The 27,722-nt window shown below is 39.4% G+C and overlaps 1 protein-coding gene across 1 annotated transcript in view; it reads right to left on the bottom strand.

The window, feature by feature from the left end:
* Positions 1-27,722, bottom strand: part of COL11A1 (collagen type XI alpha 1 chain) — a 283,501-nt gene that overhangs the window by 181,868 nt on the left and 73,911 nt on the right. Inside the window, exons 6-11 of the mRNA XM_087720747.1 lie at positions 13,257-13,391; positions 12,515-12,619; positions 7,926-8,180; positions 4,156-4,218; positions 1,500-1,541; positions 584-646 (exon numbers count right to left, since the gene is read on the bottom strand). Of these exons, the coding sequence (XP_087576873.1) occupies positions 584-646; positions 1,500-1,541; positions 4,156-4,218; positions 7,926-8,180; positions 12,515-12,619; positions 13,257-13,391 (663 nt within the window). The remainder of the gene's footprint in view (positions 1-583; positions 647-1,499; positions 1,542-4,155; positions 4,219-7,925; positions 8,181-12,514; positions 12,620-13,256; positions 13,392-27,722) is intronic.

Below are 27,722 nucleotides of genomic sequence, written 5' to 3'. Positions count from 1 at the left end.
CATTAGAGGAGTGTCAAATTTGACCTGAAATGGATCAACCTGAATTCATAATCAGAATGAAACCCTTTTATTTATATAATGGTTTTGCAAAACAGGACAGAATTCCTTTAAGTTACAGTAAAAAGTAAAGGTTCCCTCCGAACATACATGCCTGTTGTTCCCTACTCTAGGGGGTGGTGCTCATCTCCAAAGCCAAAGAGCCAGCGCTGTCTGAGGACATCTCCGTGGTCATGTGGTCGGCAAGACTAAATGCCAAAGGCGCACGGAGCACTGTTACCTTCCTACCAAAGGTGGTTCCTATTTTTCTACTTGCATTTTTACATGTTTTCGATCTGCAAGGTTGGCAGAAGCTGGAGCAAGTAATGGGAGCTCACTCCGTTACGTGGCACTAGGGATTCGAACCACTGAACTGCTGACCTTTCTGATCGACAAGCTCAGTTCTTAGCCACTGAGCCACCGTGTCCCTCTTAAGCTACAGTAAGAAATTAAAAAAAAAAGTTGTGCATTCTTAAGAATTGTTTACATTCCCAGCCATTCGATCTGGCACATTTGGGATGCTCATTTACAACCCATGGAGACTTACCCTATCACCGGGGTCACCAGGAGGACCAATGGGGCCTTGCATACCAGAGGGGCCCGAAAGACCCTATAAATAAACATAATATGTATATTAATTATCTTAAACATTTTTTATGACAATGATTAAGAACAATTTTGATCAAGGACGGCAGAATATGCGAGCTAGTAATGGTGGCCCAGCAGAAACAAAAAGTTAGGTAAACAACACCATTTCCAGATGGAACAATCTGTACTCAATGAAAATTTTGGTTATATACATATGAGACCCGAAGTAGTGATGCAACTATCTTTATTAATAATATCAATAATTTTATTCAAATTATATTTAGAAAGCTGTTGTGGCCCAGCAGGAGCCATTGGAGCTGCCACCAGACTCCGACAGCGAGGGGCCCTCTGAGTTGGCCGTGGAGGATGTGGAGGACCCTGGACAGGGTTCCTACTCCGAGCAGGGCGCAGAGAGACTGGTTGGCCACCAGGTGGCGCCTGGGCCTTGGATCAGTGGGGAGGAGACAAGGGAGAGTGATCCAGAAACCAACAGTGAGTTGTTCCGGGATGCACGCCGTCGAAGAGCTACGCGGCGTCAAGAACAATTACGTAATTACAGGTGGTAATTACGCTCAGCTGATGGTTATTAGGCTCCTCTCCAGACTATAAAAAAGACTGCTTGTGCCACGCCCTTCTTGCAGAAGTCAACGCTTGGACTAAAGAGTAACTAACTTGGCAGGCTGGATTGCTGCCAAGGTTTGTCTGAATTGCTGCCAAAGTTTGTCGGACTTGCTGCCAAAGTCCTTATCTGTTTGTTTATTTGGCTTTCAGCCACCGAGAGTCTGGTCTTGCTATTAAAGGACATTCTCATTAAGTGTGTCTCGGCTTTCATTACTGGACAGAGGAGGGGGTCAGAACAGAAAGCATATACGTACGGGTGGTCCTGGAGGTCCTGGAGGTCCTTCAATCAGCATTCCCTAAGGAAGGTGAGAAATGCATTGTACATTATGTATTTAATGCACAAATGTCAAATAGGTAGCATTTATTCCATCAAGTGTGAATGGCATAAAATGAACCATAATTTGCAAAACTTTTTCAGCTGCATTCCCCTCCCTGTTTAAACTTTGTAATTATCAGTGATCTAGAGAAGGTAGATTAGGCTTCTTAAGGTTTCTATACAGAGGTGGGTTCCTACCAGTTCACACCTATTCAGTAGAACCGGTTCATCAAATCTACCGAACCGGTTAGAAGAGGTTCCACCAGTGTACCTGGAAAGCAGGCCACACCTACAGAAGAGGTTCCAAAAATTTTTGAAACCCACCACTGGTCCTTGGATATGATTATTCTACACTATCATGTTCCTATTTATAAAACTCAGTGCCTCTGTGAAAGGTAAGGATGACTACTGCGTTTGTGGTGCAATCAGAACATTGCGTGTGTTGAAGTTGTTTTAACGCAAACCAAAGATGCCTTTTAAAAAACAAGTTGACATCATATTCTTATGCATGCCAGTGCTGTGTGTGAGGTAATTTAAGGTGGTTCTGACAAGTGTCGTCAACATCTTCATATCCGATCACATGGGCAGTAAGCCACTCCCATCCGGTCACATGGGCAGCAAGCCACTCCCACCAAGGAGGCCACATCCAAGTAGCCTCACATGCTCCATATATTTTTTTAATTATATGGTTCCCAAGCAGTGGTGGGTTTCAAAAAAATTTCGAACCTACTCTGTGGGTGTGGCCTCCTTTGTGGGAGTGGCTTGCGGCCATGTGAACTGGTGGGAGTGACTTGCTGGCCATGTGTTCTCTCTCTCTCTCTCTCTCTCTCTCTCTCTCTCTCTCTCTCTCTCTCTCTCTCTCTCTCTCTCTCTCTCTCTCTCTCTCCTTCCTTTTGTCTCTCTGTCCCTTTTTCCTCTCCGGTTAACCCTTATGACATTGTAACAGCTAATGTGAAGCGTCCATCAATCTGAGTGACCTTGAGTTGGCCACGCCCACCCAGTCACATGACCACCAAGCCCCACCTACCCAGATAATCATTAGGGCAGAGAACCGGTTGTTAAATGATTTGAATACCACCACTGACACAAATATTATAGAAGTTAAATAAAAACCAGATGCCTTTTTTTCTTTAGTAATACTTTATGATGCTTCAGAATCTCTTCATAGTTTTACTGGTTTATTAAGATGCTGTTTGCTTTGTTTCCTCGGGCTTTTAGAGAAGGAAGGATCTAGCGCAGGAATGCCGATCAATGGCCATTTTATGACTTGTGGCCTTCAATTCCCAGAATTCCACAGCCAGCCCTGCTCAATCATGTTGGCTGAGAAATTCTGGGAGTTGAAGTCCACTAGTCATAAAGGCCCCATCATTGGCTATCCCTGATCTAGCATGTGCCATAGATAAAAGGTTTAACAGTAATCTGGGGAGACAGACATCCATTGGAGTACTTTTTTAAAAAAAACCAAAGTTTCTCTATTATTGCTGTGGATTCAATTTTGGATGATATATATTTATATACTGCCATCATCTAGACTAGCAGCAATATCTTATTACCACGCTCCTTCTAAAGGAGATAGTGAAAATAACTTATTGCCAGAAGTGGTGATTTTGACAAAAGATGGAAAGGAACATTTTAAAATTGAGAAACAGCCACAAATTGGAAGAAAACTCCCCCAGATCAGAAAAGTACAGCATTTATGATCTACTCTTATAAAAACTCATTCTCACAAAGAGATGATTCAGAATAATAATCAAGTGTCTCTGCTGGTACTTCCTCCTTTTCCCAGACTTATCTTTGAACAGGTAATACAACAATAAACAGCTGAGATGCTTGCAACATCTTGGAAGCGTGAAATGCCCATTTATGGCAGTGTTTGTGTGTGTGTGTGTGTGTGTGTGTGTGTGTTTGTGTGTGTGTGTGTGTGTGTGAGGAATGGAGCCTCCAAGGCTTCCTAGGTGAAGTGGTATTCTTTAACATGCCTTAAAATAATGCAGCAATGGAGATCCAAGCGTTAAAGACAAACCCACTGATTCAAAATCTGATGTCAATCAGGAAATTCTGCTCAATCTTCTTTTGCAAAAAAGTTTGCTTTGGTAAACAGAGGAGGAAGAGCACTGGGAATGTTAGATTGGGTTTATTTTAAACATCTAACTAAAACTTTCAGGGAAAAGAAAAAAAAATCTCAAAAGGAAATGAAGAGAGACACATCCAGGTCCAAAGCAAGAATCGGATATCTACATAATAGTATATTAAGAATCTAAGCATAGTATATAAATATTGTTGTGATGAAGTAACATGTTGTATAAAAACTAAGGAGTTATAAATGGTTAATATGTCTAAATTTAATCATGCATTAAAATTGAACTACTGTTGTATTGACATTTTATGGATTTACTTTTATCCATTTTATGGATTTACAAATGTCACTCCGTTATTCTGTTTTTTTCTGATTTTATTCACACTGCTATATTTTTAATTGCACCTCATATGTTCTAGTTGTTATATTTGCCTGTATATTTATTTCATACAGTATATAATTTTTATTATCATTTTTATATATATATGATACCTAATATATAAAATAGCATACTCACTGGTTCAATGACAGCTGCTTCTCCTTTCTGTCCTTTTTCTCCATATCCATGATGGCCATTCAGCTACCAAATCAATGCACAAATATATAAGGATATAGGTAATAACAACAACAATAACAACAACAACAGGTCCTTAGAAAGGGTTTGATGGGTAGTCAAAAATGCCAAATTCAGTCTGATCATCTGGCTGACTGTGCAAAGAACCATAATATTTAACAAGACTTAAACCCCTTGTTTCTGAGAACTTTCTGAGAGTCTTAGAATACGTGACCCGTCAAAACCACGCTCGACTAAGCCGCGCCCGATTAAACCGCATTGCTGACATCATCAACAGGGTGACAACAGCCAGCGTGGAGAAAGAAGGGCGCTTTAAATAGCACTTTGAAAGCAAGCCGATTCAACTTAAGGTAAGGGTTAGGTTTAGGGTTAGCTTTAGGGTTAGGTTAAGGGTTAGGGTTAGGTCTAGGGTTAGGTCTAGGGTTAGGTTAAGGGTTAGGGTTAGGTTTAGGGTTAGGTTAAGGGTTAGGGTTAGGGTTAGGTTTAGGGTTAGGATTAGGTTTAGGGTTAGGGTTAGGTTTAGGGTTAGGTTAAGGGTTAGGTTTAGGACTAGGATTAGGTTTAGGGGGGTTAGGGTTAGGTTTAGGGGTTAATTTTAGGTTTAGGGTTTACAGCGTGCTTCTGTCTCCGCGCTGTTGTCGCCCTGTTGATGACGTCAGCGACGTGGTTTAGTCGGGCGCGGTTTAGTCGAGCACGGTTTTGTGGTGGAACCTTAGAATATATTGGTCTTTCATTAGATCTTCACAAAACTGAAAATGAAAGCATGCCATAAACCTGAACGCTTTGATCTGTTCTTAATCTGCAAGTGAGTTCCTAAATTCCATGGGAGATTAATATGCTGCTTTATATCAATACAAGCTTCTATCCAGCCTTAACTGCACTGACAGAAACTCAATCCTACCTGGAGTTGCCTGGGACAGAACTCTGAGTATCTGCATATAAAGCGTATGATTTACTGTTGATCAACAAAGTAGTTTCCCCATATTAACAAAATAGCTTAGCAGAATCCATCCAAATCAACAGCTCTGATGTAAACATCCATTGAATGCTGTCCCTTTCTATGTCGTATTACTTCCTTCATAGTAATATTAACGGTGGTGTGCAGTCTGTATTACAAAGGTCTCTTATGATAACAATGTTTTCTCCTTAAAAAAGAATCCCGAAAAGTACTTTTCTAAGAGTTAAATCCGTGATTTTCAGTTTGTGACTACTAACATTTTTTGTTCCATAGATTCAAAAATGTTTATGGCAGGCTGTGGTTTTTTTTTGGGGGGGGGGAGTGCACAGACCAGAGGTGGGTTCCTACCAGTTCGCACCTATTCGGTAGAACCGGTTCGTCAAATCTACTGAACCGGTTAGAAGAGGTTCCACCAGTGGACCCGGAAAGCAGGCCACACCTACAGAAGAGGTTCTAAACTTTTTTGAAACCCACCACTGGTCCTTGGATATGATTATTCTACACTCTCATGCTCCTATTTATAAAACTCAGTGCCTCTGTGAAAGGTGAGGATGACTACTGCGTTTGTGGCGCAATCAGAACATTGCGTGTGTTGAAGTTGTTTTAACGCAAACCAAAGATGCCTTTTAAAAAACAAGTTTACATCCTATTCTTATGCATGCCAGTGCTGTGTGTGAGGTAATTTAAGGTGGTTCCGACAAGTGTCGTCGGCATCTTCATATCCGGTCACATGGGCAGCAAGCCACTCCCATCCGGTCAAATGGGCGGCAAGCCACTCCCACAAAGGAGGCCACACCCACAGAGTAGGTTCGAACAATTTTTGAAACCCACCACTGGCACACACACACACACACAGGCTTAAGTTTATTTACTGAAGGAGTTATAGGAATTAAGCAGTCATAAACACAAATGGTTTGTAAATACAAATTCTATATTCAGCCATTTGTGTATGCGGGAGCAGAAAGCCACTTATTTACAGAGTTACTTATTTACAAGTACTCCTCACCTTATGTGCACAACTGAGCCCAGCATTTCCATCGATAAGCAAGGCTGTTGTTAAGTGAATTGCGCTGCATTTTGTGACCTTTTATTTTTGTCGCAGCTGCTAAGCAAATCATTGCAGTTGTTATGTGACTTATTGCCGTCGTTAAGCGAACCTGGCTTCCCCACTGACTTCGTTTGTGGGAAGCCAGGTGGGAAGGTTATAAATGGTGATCACAAGGCAACACAGCACAACATGGGATGTGGGTCAGAACTCCCAAATTCAGAGGTCTATGTTCATAATAGGTTATTATTATTATTTTTTGGAAAATTGATTTTTTTTTGCCAAGTCATTTTTATGGAAGTTTGTAAGTTTGATTTCATTTATAGGCCGCCCAATCCCGAAGGACTCCGGGTGGCTTACAGAAGGGAAGAGAAAGAAAATAAAAGAAAGTAAAAATAAAATAAGACAAGTTAAAACGACACAGATACATTCATTTCAATCGGGGCTGGACCTCAACAATGAGGTCAACAGCCCCAGGCCTGCCGGAAAAGCCAGGTCTTGACAGCTTTTCGGAAGGCCGTGAGAGTGGGTGAGGTCCGGATTTCTGGGGGTAGTTCGTTCCAAAGGGCCGGGGCAGCCACAGAGAAGGCTCTCCTCCGGGGAGCCGCCAGCCGACATACGGAAGTATACACAGCAGTGGTGGGTTGCAGGTGGTGCACCCCAGTACGGGCATACCGGAGCCTGTCCGGAGCACCGGATACTGTTCCGTTACGGTGCTGCTACATCTTTAAGTTCTTTGGCGCTTCCGCACATGTGCACAGCGCATACAGTGCCTGTGCAACGCTCTGCCAAGCAGCTGGAACATCACGGAGGCTCGCGAAGGCGTCGCTGGACAGTAAGATGCATGTGCACTCACCCTGCGCACATTCATGTGCAGGACGCTGGAGCCTGTGGCAACCATACTGGTTGCAACAGGATCTGGAACCCACCACTGATACACAGGTAGTCCTCAACAACCACTTCATCCATGTGAGGACCGTTCAAAATTACAATAGATTTTAAAAATGTTACTTACAATCCATCCTTGAAGTAAGGTTTGTCATGCTTGAGAACTGGCCCATATTTACAATCAGTTGCAGTGTCCTGTGTTAATGTGACCACAATTTGCAACAATTATCCTAGGTTTTTTTTGGCAAAAGACACCAGTTGGAGAATGGAGATTCCCTGAGCTGAGGTGGCGCAGTGGTTAAATGCAGCGCTGCAGGCTACTTCAGCTGACTGCAGTTCTGCAGTTCGGCTGTTCAAATCTCACCGGCTCAAGGTTGACTCAGCCTTCCATCCTTCCGAGGCGGGTAAAATGAGGACCCAGATTGTTGTTGGGGGCAATATGCTGACTCTGTAAACCGCTTAGAGAGGGCTGAAAGCCCTATGAAGCGGTATATAAGTCTAACTGCTAACTGCTATTAAGCACCACATGGTTTGTTTAACAACCACATAATTCTCTTCAGAACTGTGGTGACTGCCTTAAGATTGTCATTAAAAGCAGTTGTGAAATCAAGTCAGGGCCCACGGTGACCCACTCAATGACTGCAAATGCCTTATGGCCAAAAATTCAGACCTCAGTTGTGGTTGTTAAGTGAGGACTACCTGTAAATATTCCTTTTCCATTTTCCATCTCTAATGAAATGATAAAATATAGAGACCCATAAAAAAAACAACTGTTAGGCATTAGTTCATCTTTAAAGACTGTCTCAGATGTATCCAACTTACAGTTGTTTCTGTGATATCAGTCTCTGCGGGAACGCCAGGCCCAAATTCCTCATTAGTAGGACTGGTTGGTTTCTCTTCATATTCTTTATATTCATAAAAATCATATTCGCCTAAATCTCCATCTACCACAACTTCAGCTTCGCTGTGGTCTACTCCTCTGTTTCCATAATCTGTTTCCTCATTATTTTTAGTCTTTGAATTATAATCCTCTCCCGTTACGTATTCTTCGGTAAACACTTCTTCAACAGGAATAGGCTATTCATGTAAGCAGTCGAGGTTCGGAGGAATAGGATGAATAGGCGGATTATAGTTAGTAAAGCAATGTAAGCATTTGGCAGATTTTAATAGAATGGCTTGCAAAATAAAACATCTTTTAATTTGTTTCTGAAAAACCCAGAAGCCAGTTTTTCAGAGTTATTAAAAGAATGCTACAACATACATAGTTATCTGCAATGAAATTAATTCTTTTGAAGATTTATACTTTATCATGTATGCATATATTAAACGAAATCCTGTGTAGACTGGATTGATGTAGTTAGATTATTTAGCGACAAATTCTCACTACTCCATTTTTTAAAAAAATTGAATTTTCCAGGTATGCCATTGCTAAGACACAACCACAGTAGTGTCTCTGTGTATGTTTATTTACCAGAATTATTTGTAAGTTTTTATGCTTGGCTTCACACATATTAATGTCAGTAACAGTGTTCAAAATATGAACCAACTTCTAATGAGATATTGATTAATGCTATGTATCTGTCATATTTTTATGTCCTAAAATGATTTGCCATGTTTTAAAGGAGTTTGCAGATGTCATCCCACACCCTTTATTTATCTTTGAGAAATCATGGAATAAAAAGCATCATGCCAAAAAACTGGCAAATGTTCTTCTTAAGGCTTGAATAATTACACAGTAATCAGCTTGACACTGATATTAGATACTAGATTACCAGGATACTAGATAGATACTAGATCCCAACATAGGTTTGTCAAGAACCTATTCTATCCTTTTTGGATAGAATGATCAGTTTAATAAACCAGGGGAATGTGATAGATCTTTATGTGTGACTTCAGCAAAAGATTTGTTAAAATTTACATATTATACCAGTAGAGAAAATAGGAAAATATGTATTTCCTACAAACTTGGACACGTTTAATATTTTTACCTATAAAATTTAGGCAACATCCATCTCACTTTCTACATGACTCTGGGTGGTTTGCAGCTAAAAATATTCTTTAAACAATTATTCTCTATGGATAAATATATACCACTCTGGAAGAAAGAGTTGAATAGCATAGCACAGGGACGTATAGACAATGTGAACCAGAACATGAGTGAAAACTAATAAGATTATATTTAATAATGGCAAACACAAGATCCTTTTAGGATAGGAAAAATTAAAGAGCCGAGGTGGCGCAGTGGTTAGGGTGCAGTACTGCAGCCACTTCAGCTGACTGTTATCTGCAGCTCAGATGTTCTAACCTCACCGGCTCAAGGTTGACTCAGCCTTCCATCCTTCCGAGGTGGGTGAAATGAGGACCCAGACTGTGGGGGCGATATGCTGACTCTGTAAACCGCTTAGAGAGGGCTGAAAGCCCTATGAAGCGGTATATAAGTCTAACTGCTATTGCTATTGCTGTTAAAGGCATGAATATGGATTGTGAGGGGGAAGGATCTTGGGTAACAGATATGCAAAATGAATCATGGTGTCTTAATTGATCATCAGCTGATAATGAGACAACAGTGTAAAGCAGTGGTTGTCAACCTGAAAAATGTATATGGAACAGTTGGAGGAGCTTGGCGTGTTTAGTCTGGAAAAACAAAAGCTGCAGGGAGATGTGATAGCTGTCTTCAAGTATTTGAGGCTCCTCTAGAGAAAATAGGGTGGAGTTGTTCCACAAGACAGGACAACAAATGATGAATTAAGTTCATTATAGAGCCGAGGTGGCGCAGTGGTTAGGGTGCAGTACTGCAGGCCACTTCAGCTGACTGTTATCTGCAGTTCAGCGGTTCTAATCTCACTGGCTCAAGGTTGACTCAGCCTTCCATCCTTCCGAGGTGGGTGAAATGAGGACCCAGACTGTGGGGGCAATATGCTGACTCTGTAAACCGCTTAGAGGGGGCTGAAAGCCCTATGAAGCGGTATATAAGTCTAACTGATATTGCTATTGCTAAGTTGCAAGGAAGTAGATTTTAGCTGATAGAGAGGGGGAAAAATTGTAATGGTAAGAATTGTTCAAATGATGCAGAGGCTCCTTCTTCATTAGACAGGAATAGAAGGGAAGTTGAAGTAATGGATTCCCATATTAGATGAAGTTGGACTAGATAATCTGCAGGGCCCTATCCAATATTTTATTCTCTAAATCTACAATACGATTTTGTTAAAATACTGTATCCGTTCATACTTAAAGCAGAACAGATGAAAGCTAACTCTTTCTATCTGAATGCCCCATTCTGCAAAACCTTAAGCTTTTCCAAGTTCAATTTTATATCCTTAATAAAGAAAACCTTGTTCAACATTGATTGAACACAAAAAGCCGCTATCACGGAAGACAGCATCTCTGAAAGTTCTGATTGAGAGATGTGTGAAACCAAGCATTAAACTGTTAAGCGCTAGCATTAGTTAAATAGCATTTTCTTCAATATGCAGAAGACGTTAGCTTTAGAATAAGACCAATCAAGTAAACGTATCTGCTTTAGCAGAATCCAAAAACTTTAGAAATTGTTGCTTAAAATCTCATATATTTTTTTCAGCAGGGCAATATTTATGAACGGCAGTATCCATTCATAAATATTGGCTGATTACGCGCATTCAGAAATGAGCAGATATCAGCAATAGAAAGTTTAAGGCTAATTTTCAATAAAGCTTTTGATTCATAACCCAAAGAAAGATACCTTTAAATATCAGTGGATATTTTTCAAATGCAGCTGAATTGTAAATTCTAGAGGTACAGAAACAAATATCCCTTAACCAGGAAATGAGGACTGTACTTGACAAAAGTTATGCGTATGAGTTCCCATACTGAACTAGAAGCCATGTGAGTAGAGTAGAAAACTTCCATATGCTTGTCTTTATGGTATTGTGCATCTAGCTATCATAGTTACATCTACTTAATCTCACTCAATTTTTGGTACAAATAAGACTGTAATATAAATGTGAATAAATTGACTCTCTTGTACATAGCCAAGTGACTATTCTCAAGACTCCAGTCACCATCAACTCACTATGTTTTTTCTCTCTCTTAAGAGTCTCAATTGGAGCACATATTGTCTATAATGACTACTGGAAAAGAAACTAATACTGCCTTTCATGCCACTGAAATCAAAAGTGTGGGCAACATCTTGCAACATGCTTAGCTTTCCTTGAACTTTGCTTGGCCATTATTGAATGCTTTGCTTGAAAATGAAATCCAAAAATGTATGCGATTGCATTCCTACAGAAAATAATGAGCCGAGGTGGCGCAGTGGTTAGGGTGCAGTACTGCAGGCCACTTCAGCTGACTGTTATCTGCAGTTCAGCGGTTCTAATCTCACCGGCTCAAGGTTGACTCAGCCTTCCATCCTTCGGAGGTGGGTGAAATGAGGAGCCAGACTGTGGGGGCGATATGCTGACTCTGTAAAACGCTTAGAGAGGGCTGAAAGCCCTATGAAGCGGTATATAAGTCTAACTGCTATTGCTATTGCTATTGCTATAAGAATCTGTTGAAGTGATTTATCGGGTAAAGACTGAATGTGACTATGAAATACCACAAAACTGGATCTCAGATATGTATATATAACACACATGACTTTAGTCTCTAACTCTTCTCTTAAATGACATTATTTATTTATTAGATTTTTTTTCCAATCCTGCCTTTGTTACTTTGTAAGTAATTCAAGGAGGTAAATGTATATCATACTCCTTCCTCGTCCTGTTTTCCCCACAACAACCCTGGGAGGTGGGTTGAACTAAGAATGACTGGTCCAAAGGAGCTTCCATGCCTAAGGCAAGACTAGAATTCACAGTCTTCTGGTTTCTAGGCCAGTGCCTTAACACCAAACTGGTTTTCTGTCTAGCTGATTATGACATGATCATACTTTTTTTACTGATGAAAATCTTTGAACTAGCCATGTCTTTCTATTTCACGGGTATAGGGTCTGCTTGTCTTGAATTCAGTAGATCGAATTTTTGTTCTGAGGATGGGAGGTTTGCTTTGAGTTGCTAATAAACAACAGGAATTCCTGGCACGGAGACAATTCTGCTCTCGGGTGCCCCTTCCTCCCCTCCCAGAGTCGATCGATCTGAGAGAGTTACGGTAGTTGGCGCGTTGCCCAGCACAATTAGCTCACCTTATCTCCTTCGCCCGAAGAAAAGGTAAACAAGCTGTCAGACGGCTGATGGATTGCTCATCAGACAGTTTAACGCGACTAGGATTCCGGAGCTGTAACGACCAGCTCCCACCAGCAAGCCCCTCACCCACCGGAAGCCTGGACCCTCAATATTTAACAAGACTTAAACCCCTTGTTTCTGAGAACTTTCTGAGAGTCTTAGAGCTTTCATTAGATCTTTGAACTAGCCATGTCTTTATATTTCTCTACTTTTCATTACCTCACTTCGTCCAGTTGTTTGAGTAGGAATCGCAGTCTGGTAAGATTCAGTTCCATAGTCAACTTCGGCCACATTATACTCATGATATTCATCGACAACGTTAGCCTAATGCAAAAGGGAAAAAAATGTACAAAGTCAACAGGCAGCCTGGGGGGGAAAGCGAACGCTTAAGGAGAATTTCTGTTTAGCTAGATTACAATATTAGCCAGAGGTGTTTTCATCTACTAAGGGTTAGAGCTACTGGTTGCCATCATCACAGATCTTCCAAGCTGAGTCTAGGAGAGATCTTGATTATCGCTGAGCTACTTTTACCCCTGTTTTGCCTCTGGCTGCAGCTCGAGAGTTTTTCTTCTTCTTGGATGGCAGTGTTTCAGATTTTTTGAATTTGAACTTTGGGGGCTGGTTCTTTGCGCTAGAGGTCCCTGTCTTCTTCTTCTTCTTTGGGGCTTTGTTCTTTCTCTGAAAAAAGGGGGGTGAAAGATGGAATGGGAGAACATAAACAAACAACAGGGGAAGAGCAGTAAGACACGAAAGACATCAGGACGAGCAGAGGAGGACAAATCGTGATTTCCTGTCAATTGCCCTGACTGCCGCTGTTGAAATTAAAATGAGTGTTCGTGGACAGACAGGAAAGGGAAGCAGAGAGAGTGAGCTTGATCAACAATAAGACACCACGTGGACAAACCATCAGACAGACAGGACAGACGGACATCAGACAAGACAATACACCACGTGCTGTTACCTCAGTGTATGCTACCGTCTCGTCGTACAGTGGGGGTCCCTCTGTTACAGTTTCAAGGTCTTTATAATCTTTATAATCTTTATAATCTGGATCCCCATACTCATAGTCATATTCGATTAAATCTTCGGTTGCATACTAAATTGCGAAAGGAAAAATACCAGGCATTGGTGGATTAGTGGCAGGAAGCTCTCTTAGCAGCCCTGAGAAGCTCTCTGTTATGCTTCCCTTTTCTAGTTGGAAATAACAGTTACGAAATTAAGGTATCAGATACAGAGTAGGATTTTTGTTTTCAGAAGGGACTGATTAAAAAAGTATTTTTTTTTACTTTACTTTACAAATTGAATTAAAAAAAGGGGGCAATACAACTTTTTTCTTTGCTGAAATATGATTTATGATTAGCATTTTACTCTAAGGGTTACGATGCAGAATTGGGTAACTTGCTGTGGCCAATTTGGCACGGCCGACTCTCCATGGGGCACCTCACTATGGCCGCTGGACAAGTCAATAACTCAATTTAATTAAAAATCTTTTAATTTTAGCAATAGCAATAGCAGTTAGACTTATATACCGCTTCATAGGGCTTTCAGCCCTTTCTAAGCAGTTTACAGAGTCAGCATATTGCCCCCAACAACCATACGGGTCCTCATTTTACCCACCTCGGAAGGATGGAAGGCTGAGTCAACCCTGAGCCGGTGAGATTTGAACAGCCGAACTGCAGAACTGCAGTCAGCTGAAGTAGCCTGCAGTGCTGCATTTAACCACTGCGCCACCTCAGCTCTGTATTTTTGTCATTCACATTTCATTTTGTCCCTCCTTTGGCATCCTTTCTTTAATAATTCTATTCCACCATTTCTTCTATATTAGTGCAACTCTTGTCTGTGGCAAGTTGTCCTGAGGTGAGTTGGCCATGGCGAATTTGCCCCGTAACAGCCACAGTAAGTTAGAGCCGAGGTGGCGCAGGGGTTAGGGTGCAGTACTGCAGGCCACTTCAGCTGACTGTTATCTGCAGTTCAGCGGTTCAAATCTCACCGGCTCAAGGTTGTCTCAGCCTTCCATCCTTCCGAGGTGAGTGAAATGAGGACCCAGACTGTTGGGGGCGATATGCTGACTCTGTAAACCGCTTAGAGAGGGCTGAAAGCCCTATGAAGCGGTATATAAATCTAACTGCTATTGCTAAGTTGGCCGCGGTGAGTTGTCCAACTCTTACATGGAGTGCCTTTGTAATAAATGCATGGAAAAGCTTATCCTAAGCTTTTGGGTTGCTGAATATTATTAAGCTGAGAAAATGTCCCATCTAATCATGTATCCTACTAGATGCCATAAAATAAGGATTAATAAATGTAATCCCGGGTTACAAACACAGTACTAAATCTTTCACCACCTGAACAGTTTCCCATATTTAGCAACGTATTCAATTCAGAACACCAGTTTGCAGAAGTATTAGCGGCATTTCAACAGGGATTTTGGAAATGTTATATGATGCCTTCAAGTCAGTGTTGACTCCTAGGTACTGCGTGGACTATTTGTGGTACTGATTTTTTTTTTTGCAGGATTTCAGAAGTGGCTTGTTGTTGCCTTCTTCCTAGAGCTAAGAGAGAAAGATTGACCTAGGGTCATCCCTAGTTGGCTGTGTTCCTAAAGATACCTATCCACAAAATATGGACTCCATTCAAGCAACGTTATCGAAGTTAACAGACCATAACATATCCTCCCTTGATATAGCAGAAGGACCCTATTATGCCTCAAGTGATCTTTGCAATAATTGAATTGAATTGAATTGATTTCATTTATATGCCGCCCTTTTCCCCGAAGGGGACTCAGAGTGGCTCACAATCCAAGTCAAGGGAAGGGGTACAAATAAAGAATAAAAAGACAAACAAAACAATACACAATTTAAAAAGCACACAACAACCATACCATTCGAGGAGGGGGGCAAAAGCTCTTTAGCCCCAGGCCTGTCGGAACAGCCAGGTTTTAAGGGCTTTGCGGAAGGCCTGGAGGGTGGTGAGGGTTCGAATCTCCACGGGGAGCTCGTTCCAAAGGGTCGGAGCAGCCACAGAGAAGGCTCTCCTCCGGGTGGTCGCCAGTCAGCATTGGCCGGCGGATGGATAACTCAATTTAATAAGTAATGTTGACATTTTAGACCTGACTCCAAATTCTTTTACCTACAGATGTTACCTGAAGATGAAATGTATGGCTTTAGTGTCTTGTAATTTCAGCAGATGCAATGTTTTGCAAAGTTAAACTAGCACGTTTCAAAAGAAATGAAGAGGATCTTCTAGGGATTCCACAGTTTGTTTTAATGCGCATTTATTACATACTTGATTACATTTAATGCACAATTATTACATTCCAGGAGCTAAGAAAGAAAGATTGACCTAGGGTCATCCCTCGTTGGCTATGTTCCTAAAATGGGACTAGAACTCTTAATCTCCCATTTTCTAGCTTGGTGCCTTAACGAATACACCAAACTGGTACTATTATTATATGGAGAGCCAGTTTAATGTTGTGGTTGAAGCACCAGACTAGAAACTGGGAGACTGCTGAGTTTCACCTTCGGCATGAAGCCAACGGACAGTCATTGTCTTTTAGTTCTAGAAAGCAAACCATGGCAAGCCACTTCTGAAATCTTGCCAACAAAGCTGCGCAGACTTCTCCAGGCAGCCTGCTGATGTCAACATTGACTCAAAATCACCCCTAAAGAAGTTATACGACAAAAGAAAATACGAAATAAATGAGACATGAGTCATTTTCTGGCGAAAATTAGGGTTTGTCCCTTTTATCCTGACTTCCATGTGCAACTGAGAAAATTCTAAATTGACACTATAACCATATCATGCTGAGTTGTGTGATTCAAAAATGCCATGTTGTTAAAATTCAGAAGGTAGACCATTGCTGGTCTGAATAACAAAGGAAAGCAATATGACAGCAGATGCGGACTGCACATAATTCAAAGATACAGCATAAAGGCAAAGCATGGACAAATTTAATCTAGTTTCACATGGAATGAATCCATATTTTTACACCCGGTTATTTAGACTTTTATTACTCTCAAAGTTTAATCTAAAGATACCTATCCACAACATGTGGACTCCATGTTGTAATATAGTTGCAGAGCCACGCTGAACCACACAGGAGAAAACAAACTCCTAAAACTCCATAACATCCTGATAGTTCATAACATAACATCCTGAGATGTGCCCTACCAATGACGCCCAGGATTTGACCATATATAGACAGAACTTCCCTGAGCAGTAGATTAGAAATTGTACTTTTACAGGCTGTTTTTAAGCACATGCTATTGCTCCTCCTGCCTTTGTCCTATCTCAATAAAAGGGGCTCTCAGACCCCCAATCTGGGTCGCTCCATCCCGAGAAAGATCGTGTCCTGTCATTTCTCCACATTGGCCTCATGAACGAACCACGGGAACATCACATTTGGTAGCAGAGGATGGTTACTTTACACTCCATTCAAGCAACGTTATTGAAGTTAACAGACCATAACATATCCTCCCTTGATATAGTAGAAGGACCCTATTATGACTCAAGCGATCTTCGCAATAAGTAATGTTGACATTCTAGACCTGACTCCAAACTCTTTTACCTACAAATGTTACCTAAAGATGAAATGTATGGTTTTAGCGTCTTGTAATTTCAGCAGATGCTACGTTTTGCAAAGGAAAACTAGCACGTTTAAAAAAGAAATTAAGATGATCTTCTAGGAATTCCACAGTTTGTTTTAATGCACATTTATTACATACTTAGCAAAAAAGAAAATATTTTTCCAAATTTTAAAGAAGTTTAAACAAAGTTACAGATGCTTGAAAAGAGACGTTAACTGTAATGAACCGACTCTTTGAACCAACTGTACCTTTTTGAAAACCAACAAATGAAAACAATCCACCCCCAAAATAAATCCAGCAAGGAAATAGTAAGACAATTTTAGAAGTTTCAAAATCAAATTAAAAGCTCCAAAAATATATTCTTAAACCCTATATATATTTTTCTGAATTTGATCCCCAATCTTAGCTGAGTTTCTGAAAGCTGTACTGACAGACAACTAAGAGATGATGAACGTCAATGTCTTTTTCCTTTGCCAAGCAGCCAAAGAAGCTCACTTATATGCATTCATGGGCTCATGTGGGCAAACAAACAAAGATGAATGAAAATATGTTGCTAACAAAAACTTCATTAATTCCAATATAATTATTTTATGAAGCAGGTAAAGAAGAAAAAAGAGATGGAGAATGTCTTAATGGCTATTCTAAGGTATCAAGTTGAATTACACATGTTTTCAATGAGTCAACTCAGTTTTGACCCAAACTAGATGAAAGTTATGTGAGTTTAAATTCCCAGCTCTTGTGTAAAACATTTTTTTTTGTAAATGAACACATAAAGGATAGCATGGTTCTTTAAGACAAGGCTGAAATCTTACATTAGGTTAAAGCGTTTTGGATAAAAATATGGTGGATTATGCAAATTGTTCTTAAAAAGAGGATAAAGTTTATCCCACAGTTATTCCTGTTAGGTATAACTACTGATTGTACTGTTATAGAGACTAACTTGATTTTGTATTTAATAACTGCAGCAAGACTGTTGGTGGTGCAATACTGGAAGAAGGAAGACTTGCCTACAATCCAAGAATGGACATTGAAAGTTACAAACTTAGCCGAGATGGCTAAAATATCGGCATATCTTAAAGATCACTCAAATGAGAGATATAAACGAGACTGGAAAAAATGGATTGACTATATACAAAATAAATACGGGACCAAGAAATTCCAGTTAGCCTATGCTTAAGATCAGAAATGATTTAAATTGTTTAAAGTTAGTTCAGCAAGAAGAAGCTAAGGTCAATGTAGAATGTCATTAATTTCTTTATTTCTTTTTTCTCAATAGATTTTAGACTGTGTTTGTTAAAAATCCATACCATGTACGGGTTCTGGGAAGTCGGGGGGGGGAGGAGGAGGGGGTTGGGGGGGAGGGAGGGAGGGGCATACAAAAAATTGTACTTCAATGTTTTAATGATTGACGAATGATGAAATATTTGTGTTTTTTAAAAGAAATAAAACCCTTTGGAACCAAAAAGAAAAGAAAAGAAAAGAAAAAAAAAGACAAGGCTGAAATCCCTGTCTAATCCTTCTTTTAGGATGCTAATGATCAAACATATGAATGTATGAAAACAACTTTCTTCAACATATCTCCCTTCGCTAAGGCAACTCGCTAAGTATTTGAGACTAGCCTAAGAAGATTTTTTAAAGTAAATAATATGACTATCAACCCACATATAGCTAACTCATCATGAAAAAGGCTATATTTCAATAGCAGACTATCCCTAGGGAGCATAAATTTTATCTGGAAAAAAATGTTAGTTATGTTTCTATGACAACTACCCAGGAATGAATGAATACATATACATATACATATACATATACATATACATATACATATACATATACATATACATATACATATACATATACATATACATATACATATACATATACATATACATATACATATACATATACATATACGTGTTGATAAATAAATAAAGGGAGACTAGTATAGATCTATTTCAAGCTACTTAGCTCTCATACGCTAGCCATACCCTTACTGGGATTTGAACCTGGGCTGTATTACATATTAGGCAGTTGTGTTAGCCACTAAGCCACAGGCTCTCCTCCATTATCAGCTGTATACATATATACATGTATGCATGTATATGTATATGTATACATTATATGTATACATATTACCAATTATGTATACATATTGCCAATACAATATGTATACATATTGCCAATTACCTCCACTAGACCGATTAGATCCCACAGATTAGGCCTCCTCCGAATTCCATCCGCCGGCCAGTGCCGACTGGCGACTACCCGGAGGAGAGCCTGCTCCGACCCTCTGGAACGAGCTCCCCGTGGAGATTCGAACCCTCACCACCCTCCAGGCCTTCCGCAAAGCCCTTAAAACCTGGCTGTTCCAACAGGCCTGGGGCTAAAGAGCTGTTGCCCCTGTCTCGAATGGTGTGACTGTTGTGTGTTTTAAATTATGCATTGTTATGTGTCGTTTTTCAATTTTTTGTCTGTATCCCCCTTCCCTGGTTTGAGTTGTGAGCCGCCCTGAGTCCCCTTCGGGGGAAAAGGGCAGCATATAAATATAATAATAAACAACAACATATAATTTTGTCTCCTGCCTAGAATTTGATGTAAAAAATGGGGATGTCTTGCCCATGATAGAGGCTATAAATTATTTAAAATTTATAATTACAAACCAAAGGCTTTACTTATCACTGAGCAACTGTACAATAAAGGAGTTATTATTTCTTTCTAGCATTCAGATGAGCAATTAGCCAGCATTTTTTCAAAGGACTACCTAAGTTTAATATTATTTCTATTAACAATGAGAGGATTTGTCTGATTGCAAAACTAGCAACTGTTCCAGACTGTGCCAATTTGGGGGTTAATAAAATGGCTACAGACAGGTCAGAAGCAGCTCTTTGGAGACCACGAAACAAACGGAAACATTGACTAAATAAAATAAAACCGTGCCAAATATGCTGATGAAAAAAACGCACAAAAAAGGACACAGTTAAGTAAATTGATATTCATTTTAAGGCTTGTCAGAGGCACATTTTGAAAAGCTATTCATTCATAAGAGTCAAGAAGACACATCCAAGAAGAAGAAAAAGAGGATATTCAGAAGGCAGAAGTGCAACACAATCAACTGAAAAATATTTATGCTGTTTAGTACTTCAACAAAGTATCACTTTAAAAAAAAGACATTATGTTTATTCATTGCATTCACTACATAATTCTATAAGGACTTTGTGAAACGTAGCCTACCTTTCGTTCTGTCTCATGTTTTTTTCCTAAATTTATGAGCTGCCATTGATAATTTTTTATAAAAGAGCCAAAAATTCAGTGAACCAGTATGCTGTAATAAATGTTCCCTTTAGCTTTGTCAATTCACCTAAAGATTGTCGACACATTATTTTGCTACCTAGATGCACAGTCTAACAGTCTGCTAATTTGGAGCAAATATTCCTGTGCTTGAATAACCGAGGCAATATAGAAATCTTCTTGATATAACATCTACCAGAACTAAATAGCCTTTCTTCCTGAGACAACTTTGGGACTGTAAATAGCTCATCAATTCACATCCACCATGACCCCATGGGTCTGTTCCAATGAATACAGCTTTGCCATATCTAACTTTAAAGTGAAACATTATGGCGATGGATTCCTATCTCATGTTTAACATGTTGCAATGTATATGTATTTCACTAGAGCATATGAAATGACCTTCTACAGAATCAAATTATTACTCCAGATAATTAGCGTAATAACATCTCCTTTGACTGGAAGTGATATTGTAGGATAGATAGATAGATAGATAGATAGATAGATAGATAGATAGATAGATAGATATAAGAGAGAGAGATAGAGATAGAGAGAGATAGAGAGAGAGATAGAGACAGAGACAGAGACAGAGATAGATAGAGATAGATGATATAGCTATAGCTATAGCTATAGCTATAGCTAGATAGATAGATAGATAGATAGATAGATAGATAGATAGATAGATAGATAGATAGATAGATAGATAGATAGATAGTGTTATATTTGTGCTGATAAATAAATAAATGGAGACTAGTATAGATCTATTTCAAGCTATTTAGCTCTCATCAGCTAGCCATACCCTTACTGGGATTCAAACCTGTGCCACTAAATATATTTGAACCTGTGACACTAAATATATAGATATATAGATATATAGATATATAGATATATAGATATATACATAGAGATAGATGTAGATAGATAGATAGATAGATAGATAGATAGATAGATAGATAGATAGATAGATAGATAGATAGATAGATATTGTAGGATAAATATTATTTATTTATCAGCACAAATGCAACAGAAATGTAACAAAAAAGGCAACATTAAAAACAATGGCTTTCTGTCTGGATGGTCTCTTGGGATGAGAGAAAGGAAGCAGTATGATTCCTCCCATATTTGGGCATACCAGGGGTTGTGACACAATAAATACCTATTTCCCTGGCCTAGCTAATAAAGGAGGAGAGCCTGTGGCTTAGTGGCTAACACATCTGCCTAATATGTATTACAGCCCAGGTTCAAATCCCCGTAAGGGTATGGCTAGCTGACGAGAGCTAAATAGCTTGAAATAGATCTATACAATTGTTTTCTGAATTCATTTTGTGTGATGCTGGCAATCATATTTCATTATAAAATAAGCCTTCTGTCTTCTTACTTAGTTATGCTCAAGTTGTATTAACAGGGTTAGAGACCACTTCTGATATTTATCAGCTCAATTTTGAACCACAGTTTTCTGTAGGCACCTTCTTTCTCAATACAGAGCACCTGATGGTCCAAATAGCTTATGGAAATGAAGCAGTCTGCTTAGCTTGATAAACCAAGAACATCAAAAGTATATCTTCTTTCAGATGGAGAAATATAGAATAACAGAATTGGAAGGGACCTCAGAGGTCTTCTAGTCCAACCCTGTTTGAGCAAGAGACCCGACATCAGATAAATGGTTATCCAGTCTCTTTTTTGAAAACCTTCAGTGATGGAACATCCACAGCTTCTGAAGGCAAGTCATTCCATTGGTTAATTGCTCTCACTGTTAGGAAATTTCTCCTTAGTTCTAAGTTGCTTCTCTCCTTGGTTATTTTTGATCCATTGTTTCTTATCTTGCCTTTTGGTGCTTTGGAAAATAGTTTGACCCCTCATCTTTGTAGAAACCCCTCAAATATTGGAACAGTGGTATCATGTTCCCCTAGTCCTTCCTTTCATTAGACTAGATATAGCCAATTCTGTAACTATTCTTCATACGTTTTAGTCTCTAGTTCCCTAATCATTTTTGCTGCTCTTCCTCCAAATAAATATATATAAATACATACATTTCTTTTCAGGGATTTGAAATCCCTTTCCTTTTAAGCAGTAACGTATACTCAAAACAAGTTTGGAGGACCTAACATTTTGGAACACTGAAACTAAAGATGGGTGGAATTTTAATTTCTTGGAAAAAAGATAGGCAGTTCTCCCTTCTAAAAAGTCTCTCCCATATACACTCTCCACTTTCTAGTCCTCCAATAACAGTTGCTGAAAATAAAAACTTGAGCATGCAATGTGTGTTGGAATTTGTAAACTATGAGACAGCCAGAGGATTACTTCTGCAGCCTCTCCTGGCTAGCTGTTTCATTCTTAATCATTTTTTTTCCTTCTTCTTCTCCTGGGAAAGGCAGAGAAAGAGCAGAAGCATTATCCAAGATTCATAAAGTCTTGTATTTGATCAGAGATTACACTGGCTTTATAAAGTCATATACAGTACACATATTATAAGGTCTGGTCATTGAAATAGCTACTTTTGGTACTTGTACCATTTCAGATGGCTGTTACTGCTCAGGTAACTGAATTGTCCTGTGCACCAAAAACTAGAATAATATAAATGCAATTATATACATGCAAAAGTAGATTTCAGGGGAAAAGAATATATTTCCACCGAGAAAAAAGTGATCATCATTTATTTCTTTGCCAAGAGGAACACTAACCCAAGTCCCCCTACCCTTTCTTATACTGAATTGTTACAGCCCAGAAGAAACTTCATCAGTTCCAAATGTGAGAAATGGGCCTGAACTACGGCCAAGTTTATGAAAGGCTGAGAGCAAAAATACTGAACGCATTAGTGACGATTTGATTTAATGTACATCCTATTATCTCCTGAGAACTAGCGTGAACAATCTAGATATATCATATATTCATCCTACATTGCGGATGAAATTATATACCACAACCTCAACCATAAATTTCATTTGGAAACCATTTTAATGTTATCCAAAGATTTTCCTCCACTGGTTTTTCTTTTAAAAAATTTGTTCACTAGTTTCACTGCTTATTTAGCCGCAAAGCAAATAAGAAAGGAGCTATTTCTGATAATAAAAAAATTGCAGTAGCTATTAGCAATTAGCAATTAGATTTATATACCACTTCATAGGGCTTTCAGCCCTCTCTAAGCGGTTTACAGAGTCAGCATATTGCCCCCACAGTCTGGGTCCTCATTTCACCCACCTCGGAAGGATGGAAGGCTGAGTCAACCTTGAGCCGGTGAGATTAGAACCGCTGAACTGCAGATAACAGTCAGCTGAAGTGGCCTGGAGTACTGCACCCTAACCACTGTGCCACCTCGGCTCTATTCAGGCTAGTAACAGAATAACAGAGTTGGAAGGGACCTTGGATGTCTTCTAGTCCAACCCCCTGCTCAAGAAGCCAGTTTGATGATAAAGTTTCCCAGCTGGATGTCTTCTAGAGGTGTGGACTTCAACTTTCAGAATTCTAGCCAGCATGGCCATTAACTGGGAATTGCAGAGTTGAAATCTACTCGACTGGAGGGTACCCAGAGTAGGGAAATTTGAATCAGAGCACAAAAACTAAATTAGACTAACTTATACATTTCAGTTAATGATTGCCTTACATACCATATTATTGAGAGGCTCTGGATGCTCTCTGAGCTTGCTTGTTTACTGCAGATGTTTCATAACCCAAACTAGGTAACATCAACAACATGAAGACATTACCTAGCTTGGATAATGAAACATCTGCGAGAAAAAAAAGCAAGCTCAGAGATCACCAAGCACCCCTCATTTCAACCCTGAACTACAAATATTCTCCTTTATTGATGCCTTATTATTCTTCATGGATACTTATTTGCCATGATACTAATCAGTAAAGGTTGCATACTTTATCAAGGTGACCAGACATCCCGCTTTTGGCGAGACAGTCCCGATTTTTAACAATTTGTCCCACGTCCCGCAGCGTTTTAAAAAACTCCCAATTTTTTGAAAGAATGCATGAGAAGCTAGGGAACGGCGGGAGAATGGGAAGGGACTATATGGTTTTCAGCGGCCATGTGGCTATTTCGCCAGGATACGGGCTGTCCTTACCAGGAACTAATGCTGTGACTGAATGCGTTTTTTCTATGGTAAATAAAGTGTGGACATCAGAAAAATCACAATTAAGTGTTGAGACTTTGAAAGCCATTTTATGTGTGAAATATAATTTAACAAATTCTTGTGAAAATTTCATGACCTTTTAAACAGCAACAGCAATCTACTAAAAAAAAATTCACTCTCATGAGAAATATGCCAAAGAATAAAATAATACTATGCATAATTTTTTTAATATATTATATTTGTAAATTGTACTTATGTTGAAATTTTAAAAAATATATTACAATACTATTTTTGTGTTCTATGAAAATTTTTGTTGCTCCATATAGACCAAATTTTTAATCAAGAACACACACACACACCCTGGGTCAAAGGTGTTCCATTTTACCAATGTTAAAATCTGGTCACCTTATACTTTATTTTTATGACGAATTTATCTCATATACTTAAGAAATCATTCTCCATCTCCAAATATTTATTTTGGTTATCTGCACTCCCTCCCTCAAAGTTTAGCAAACCAAGCATTGTTATAAGTGAATGCTTTCAGGCTAAATTTCTTATATTTAATGACACTCTTCACAATTATTACAAATCGCATCAGACATACAAATAAGCAGTTTATTCTTTTCAAAACGTATCTTTTCTATTTGAGTTGTTTTTATGAATAGTTCCTGAAAGCATTTCATGTATTTGTATCTCCCTACCCCATCACCCAAGGAGAACATGCTGATGAATTTCCATGTGGCTCTCTGCCAGCATTAATTCTTCAGTGAATGAAGAAACTCAAGGACAATTCTCAAGGGTCACTACATTAATATAATTATATGTCTAGTACCAATCTTGTCTTTCAAAAGTAAAAGCATTTTTCTTTCTTTCACAAATACTAAGAAATGATAAATATTAAACTCATTCCAAATCCATTCCAAAAGCATAACCCTCCACTAATTGGTCATAAAAAGTCAAGAGAACAAAATTTCAAAAACAATAAAGTCTACTGAGGCCGTAGATAAAAATTTTAATGAGTCTCTCATTCTAGATAATTTGGTCAGCAGTTATAAAAAGATGCAAGGATGTACATTATGCAGATATCTTAACTCAGTGTTTCACAACCTTGGCAACTTTTTAAGATTTGAAGGCTTCAATTCCCAGGATTCCCCAGCCAAGCTGAGAACCTTGCCTTCGTGGCATGACAAAACCGCGCTCGACTAAACCACGCCCGATTAAACCGCGTCGCTGACGTCATCAGCAGGGCGACAACAGCGAGCGCGGAGAAAGAAGGGCACTTTAAATAGTGCTTTGAAAACAAGCCGATTCAAGTTAAGGTAAGGGTTAGGGTTAGGGTTAGGGTTAGGGTTAGGGTTAGGGTTAGGGTTAGGTTAAGGGTTAGGATTAGGTTTAGGGTTAGGTTAAGGGTTAGGTTTAGGGTTAGGTTTAGGGTTAGGTTTAGGGTTAGGTTTAGGGTTAGGTTTAGGATTAGGTTTAGGGGGTAAGGTTTAGGTTTAGTGGTTAATTTTAGGTTTAGCGTTTACAGCGTGCTTTTTTCTCCGCGCTGTTGTCGCGCTGTGATGAGGTCAGCTACGCGGTTTCGTCGAGCGCGCTTTAGTCGAATGCAGTTTTGTGGTGGAACCCCTTGCCTTAACTAATCAGTGTAGCTTCTGTCAGGTAACGATGACTTTTCTAGCTCAAGTACCTTTCTCCCCCAAAAGACATAGAGGAAAACCTGGGAGAGAATCCTAGAGAATGGAGTGAGGGGATGAGGGAATGTTTAGAAGGAGCAACTTATTGGGGAAAATTCAATCTAAAACTGTAATAGAAATAGTTATAAGAAAAAAGTATATTTTTACCTATGCAATTAGCAATCTATCATCAGCCAAAGCATAATAATTATGAACAAGCAGGGAAGACCAAATAAAGAAATGGCAATAAAGCAGCTATATCAGCATTAAAAGGATTTAGTAAAGTTACACAATGACAACCTTCTGCTATTTATTTGCTTTTTGGTGTATTTTTTTGCTCTGTGGTGGTGTTGTGGTTAGAATGCAGTACTGCAGGCTAATTCTGCTGACTGCCAGTTGCCAGCAAATCAGCAATTCAAGTCTCACCAGAGTCAAGGTTGACTCAGTCTTCCATCCTCCCAAGGTGGATAAAATGAGGACCCAAATTGTTGGGGGCAATGTGCTGACTCTATAAACTATTTAGAGAGGGCTGTAAAAAACACTGCCCAGTGGTATGTAAGTTTAAGCACTATTGCTATTGCTTTCTGCATGAAGAAGATCAAAACGAAGCATCTTTCCATGTTGTTGGTAGATGCAAGAGCCAAGGTGGCACAGTGGTTAGGGTGCAGTACTTCAGGCCACTTCAGCTGACTGTTATCTGCAGTTCCGCGGTTCTAATCTCACCGGCTCAAGGTTGACTCAGCCTTCCATCCTTCCGAGGTGGGTGAAATGAGGACCCAGACTGTGGGGGCGATATGCTGACTCTGTAAACCGCTTAGAGAGGGCTGAAAGCCCTATGAAGCAGTATATAAGTCTAACTGCTATTGCTATTGCTATTCAAGTATCTTCCTGCCTAACATTGTTTGCATTAACTTAGAATAGCAATCAAGAAGTTTTACACCAAGGCTGATTGGTATCTGAGAAAACACCCATTCCCGAATCCTTGAACATACCAGTAACAGGAGTTGTGATCTAACTGACAAATATTCCATTTGTTACAGAAGCAATTGTGGATGAAAAAGATTTCTATGATCTGAAAAGCAACAATCATAGCTGCAGACAAAATTCAAGAAGCCATTAGAGGCTCACTCTGGATCCAGATTGAACTCAAAGGACAGAATGTCCAAAGTGAGTTAAAATCTAGTGGGGGGGGGACATTTTTTTCTGTAGAATGTCTGAAGTTACAACAGAGTTACGTCCAACTGGTAAAGATCCATTTGTAATGATTATTGCACATGGACGGGTGTTTTGATACAAGTTCAGGAATGAAATGAATAAATCCTCGCGTTGCTTGGTGTAATATAATCTTTCCACTGTGAATTCATGCCTCCTTTTACCAGAGAGAAGCACATTTGGATTATACAACTTAATCATTATGCAGCTCCAGTGAAAATGGCTGTTTTCTTCATTAGCTGCATTCTAGAAGCATCAGCTAACCGCTAAAAAAAAGGAGGAAACTGACTTATACTGCATATTCTAAGTAGAAAATGAAATCTGTTTTTGTACTACAATACAATACAACAGCAGAGTTGGAAGGGACATTGGAGGTCTTCTAGTCCAACCCTCTGCCTAGGCAGGAAACCCTATACCGTTTCAGACAAACAGCTATCCAACATCTTCTTAAAGACTTCCAGTGTTGGGGCCTTCACAACTTCTGGAGGGAAGATGTTCCACTGACTAATTGTTCTAACTGTCAGGAAATTTCTCCTCAGTTCTAAGTTGCTTCTCTCCTTGATTAGTTTCCACCCATTGCTTCTTGTTCTAC

The sequence above is a fragment of the Thamnophis sirtalis genome, unplaced genomic scaffold (genome assembly GCF_051295495.1).
Source record: "Thamnophis sirtalis isolate CommonGarterSnake01/CBP01778 unplaced genomic scaffold, rThaSir2_p1.2 scaffold_7, whole genome shotgun sequence".
NCBI lineage: Eukaryota > Metazoa > Chordata > Lepidosauria > Squamata > Natricidae > Thamnophis > Thamnophis sirtalis.
Note: the sequence above shows the minus strand (reverse complement) of the source record. Positions and strands in the feature narration are given on the sequence as shown.